At 58.4% G+C, this 3694-nt stretch overlaps 1 protein-coding gene across 1 annotated transcript in view; it reads right to left on the reverse strand.

Annotated features, from left to right (window-relative positions):
• The window catches only part of FHAD1 (forkhead-associated (FHA) phosphopeptide binding domain 1), a 21547-nt gene that overhangs the window by 7244 nt on the left and 10609 nt on the right, over window positions 1–3694 (reverse strand). Inside the window, 6 exon segments of the mRNA XM_010005224.1 lie at window positions 682–761; window positions 1348–1513; window positions 2187–2407; window positions 2554–2637; window positions 2843–2970; window positions 3105–3240. Of these exon segments, the coding sequence (XP_010003526.1) occupies window positions 682–761; window positions 1348–1513; window positions 2187–2407; window positions 2554–2637; window positions 2843–2970; window positions 3105–3240 (815 nt within the window).

Consider the following 3694-nt stretch of genomic DNA (forward strand, 5'->3'; position numbering starts at 1 on the left):
CTCCCCGAGGGTCAGCAGCTGGTGGGACCCCCCCCAACTCCCTGAGATGCAGGTGTTATTCCTGGGGAGCAAGGGATGGGAAGGGGATTCTGGATCAAGCCCTGGACACCTGCACTGCCCTTCCAGTGCCACCCAGCAGCTACTGGGGGTGTGGTGGGGGTGGGATCCAGAGGATAACCATCACATGGAATCCCTTCCCATGACTCCCTGGCAGCTCCCAGTGGCTCCAGTGCTGTGCCCCAGCATTCCTGGGGTCCTGCATCCCTGCCCCCTGCCCCAGCTCCCCCAGGACACCGTGGGGACTGGAGGGCACGGGAGGTGCAAAGGACAATTCAGCCCCACCAGCTGTCACGTGCCTGAGGACAGGGACAGGACAGTGCCCACACCACTGACTTCACATCTTCACTGGACACACTGGGCTGTATTCACACATGAATCTGTCTCTAGATATCTCTGGAGACAATGAGCTGTACCCACACAACCCCTCTTGCCACCAACCCCACCGTGCAGTGTGGGACACGTCCTGCAGGAAAACAAGGTCCTACACAGCCCACAGTCACACCAGGAGGGGCTCCTCAAAACACACCCACACCTTGTACCCCATCCAACGTTACAGAGTCCGCAGGGAGATGTGGTGCTCCTGCCATGGCCTCCTGAAGGCCCTGCTGGAGCTTCTCCTACGTGCTTCCCATCTTGGCAGCTTCTGCTGGGCACTCCTTGGCCTTCAGCTTCCCCGAGCAGAAAGGCTTCTTGGCTCCAGGCTGCAGAACAGAGAGATCAAGCACCATGTTCACCTGTGAGAGCTCACCTTGCCTGTGGGACGTGTGGGACCTTCCCTTCTCCTTCCCCACAAGGCTCAAGCCAACCCAGTCAGCTCTCTACACACCCATTGCCACCCCAGCTGAGCAGCAGGACCCTGGGGATGCTCACCCTCTTGGGAGGGTCAGACAGACCACACCATCCCATGTCCATGATGGATGGACCTCCTGCCTGCTGTGTGAAGTCCAGGAGCTGGGAATGGCATGGAGCTCCAGCACTTGGCCTGGCATCTGCCCCAGGTGCAGAAGGGCACAAGCACTCGTGGTACCCAAGAGCCAGAAAACCTTCACCTTGCCCTCTGGGTAACACCTGGAGTCACCTTCCCTCTACTTGCAGGACTTGCCTTCAGCATCTGCACACAGGCTGTGCAGCACATCTCCTGTGCCTTCCTGTGTCATTGGGGTGGACACAGCTTGAAACACCTCCCTGACCTTGGAGGTACCTGCTGACCACCAGGACCTGCCTTTGAACACTCAGGCACAGGGACATTCAGCTCCTGGGGCTCCTCACGAGCTCCCACGTCCTCACCTTGTGCACTCTGGCTGCTTTCAGCAGCCTCTTCTCCTGGCTCAGCTGGAGCTGTGTCCTCTCCAGGGCCTCCTTCAGCAGAGCCTTCTCTTCTGCCTCCCTGTAGGCTTCATCTTCAAGCTTGGACATCTCCTCCTGGCACCTTCGCAGGGACTCTTGGCTCAGCCTGTGTGGAGCAGGAGGGGGGGTCTGTCACCTCAGCAACCCCCCAGCTAAGCTCAGCCTGGGAGAGGTGGCTTGTGAGGAGGACCCTTGTGTCCCTCCTAGGACCCTTCACACCACGGGGTTACACTAAAGGACACCAGAGTGCCTGACACCCTGTGAGGACCTGCACATGTCCCAGCAAGCATTTTTTCCTTCTCCAAGTCCTTACCCCATGGAGAAACCCTTCTCATCCTGCCCTTGCCAAGACTCAAGTGCCACCTGATGGAGGCATCTCCTTCACACACCTGCTCTGCTCAGCACACCAGCCTGGGGGGGACTCTGGGGGTGCCTGTGGCAGCACTGCTGGCTTGGAGGTCACCATCAAACCTCTTCCTTACTTTGAAGATGGTGACATCTTTACACCAGCCCTGAAATCTCTCCCTCTGTGGGTTTTTTTTTTCCCCTGCTGTGGGCAAGAAAAAAAAACCCCAAAACTTCTGCATTTGTGCAGAGAACCAAGAGGACATTTCCCTGTTTCTCTTCACAGTTTTTATACCTTGGCCAAAACCTGACAGGTCCCAGACAGAAACATGACTTATTAAGGGTCTTCTCCCCGTGTTCCCCATCACTTGGCACCCCAGGAGTTGGCCCCACTGGGAGCCCTGACCAGTCACAGCCTCTTGGGCTCTGGGTACCTGAGCTGCTCCACCCTGGCCTTGTGACCCTTCAGCATTTCTTCTTTTCTCTCCAGGCGACTCTTGAGGTTCCTGATCTTCTCGTACAGCAGCTCCAGGTCCTTCCATCTCTGCAATCCCACTTTTTCCCTCTCCTCCTGAGGCAGCTGCTTCAGAGACTGCATCCCTGCCAGCTCCTTCACCTCCATCAGCCTTCCCAGAGCACCAAGGATGTCAAGGTACTGCAGGAAGAGGAGGAGATGCATTATTCACCAGGCCTGCCAAGTCCTCTGCCACATCCCAGCCCACCACTCAGCTTCCATCCCCCTCCCCACCTTCTGTGACTCTAGAAGTGCTGGCACCACCTCAACACGTGGCACTGACCTACCATCTTCTCCCCAGGGTCCAGCCCACCAGCCACCTCCGAGCTCCCTGTCCAGTGTGAGCCCCCAGCAGGAACATGCCCAGGAACCTGCACAGATAAGGATGGACCAACGAAGCCCACAGACCTCCTGGCTGTGGGAGGAGCTGCCTCCAGCCTTGTGCTACATGGATAAACCACTCTGGCCAGGTTTCACCCCTCCCTCAGATATTATTCCATCTGAAAGCCTCTTTCTCCCCATTCCAGGGAATAACTTCACTGAAGGCACCAGCCACCCCCCTGCCTGATGTCTCACCTTGCCAGCCTCCAGTTCTGTCCCCAGCACGGGTGCAGGCTCCTTCCCAAGACCTGTTCCCTGGCCTGTTCTCCCTGCTAAGCCTTTCACCAGGAGCACCAGTGGCTCTGAACCCTTCACCACAGCAGCTGGAGGCAAACACAGATCATTCCAGACTCCAAACCACACTCCCTGGCTCCCTGCCCCAGCCACCTTGAGGCTCATCAGGTTTCCCCATGGATGGAGACACACACCCAGGCTGTGGAGCACAAACCCCCCTCACCTGAGCACTGCCTCTTCTCCAGCACCTTGACCCTCTCCCGGAGCTCGGCCAGACCTTCCCTCTGGTGCTGGATGGTTTCCTCATGCCTGAGCCCCAAGCACTTGGCCCCGAGCTTGGCCAACCCCAACTCTGGCTCCTGGAAGAAGCAGCCCTGCTGGTTCCCACCCAGACTTCACACCAGCCCAGCCTAAAAAAAAACCTGGCTGAGAGACACCAGTGCCAAGAGATGTGGTGTGTGTCCCCCTACACCCTCTCCGTGGATTTCTGGGGTGCAAAAGCAGCCCCAGAGACCACCCTCATGCTGTGCTGTGGGTGGGGAAAAATCCTCCTGGGAGCTGCAGAGGGTCAGAGCCTGAACTGCCACGTCAGCACTTTCCTCTGGCACTTGGTGCTCCCGCAGAGCATCCCCCCCTTTCTCCCCAAGGATCCTGCTGCGCGTGGGGCACGGATCCCTGATCAGTGATTCCCTTCCAACCCCCTGCCCACGGACACGTGCCTTCCCGTGTCCCAGCCCTGCCAGCTTTGCTGCAGCGTGACACATGTCCCCAAACCTGGGACAGAGCCCGCCCGTGTCCCCCTCCCCGTGTCCC

The sequence above is a fragment of the Chaetura pelagica genome, unplaced genomic scaffold (assembly GCF_000747805.2).
Source record: "Chaetura pelagica isolate M959 unplaced genomic scaffold, ChaPel_1.0 scaffold159, whole genome shotgun sequence".
Lineage (NCBI taxonomy): Eukaryota > Metazoa > Chordata > Aves > Apodiformes > Apodidae > Chaetura > Chaetura pelagica.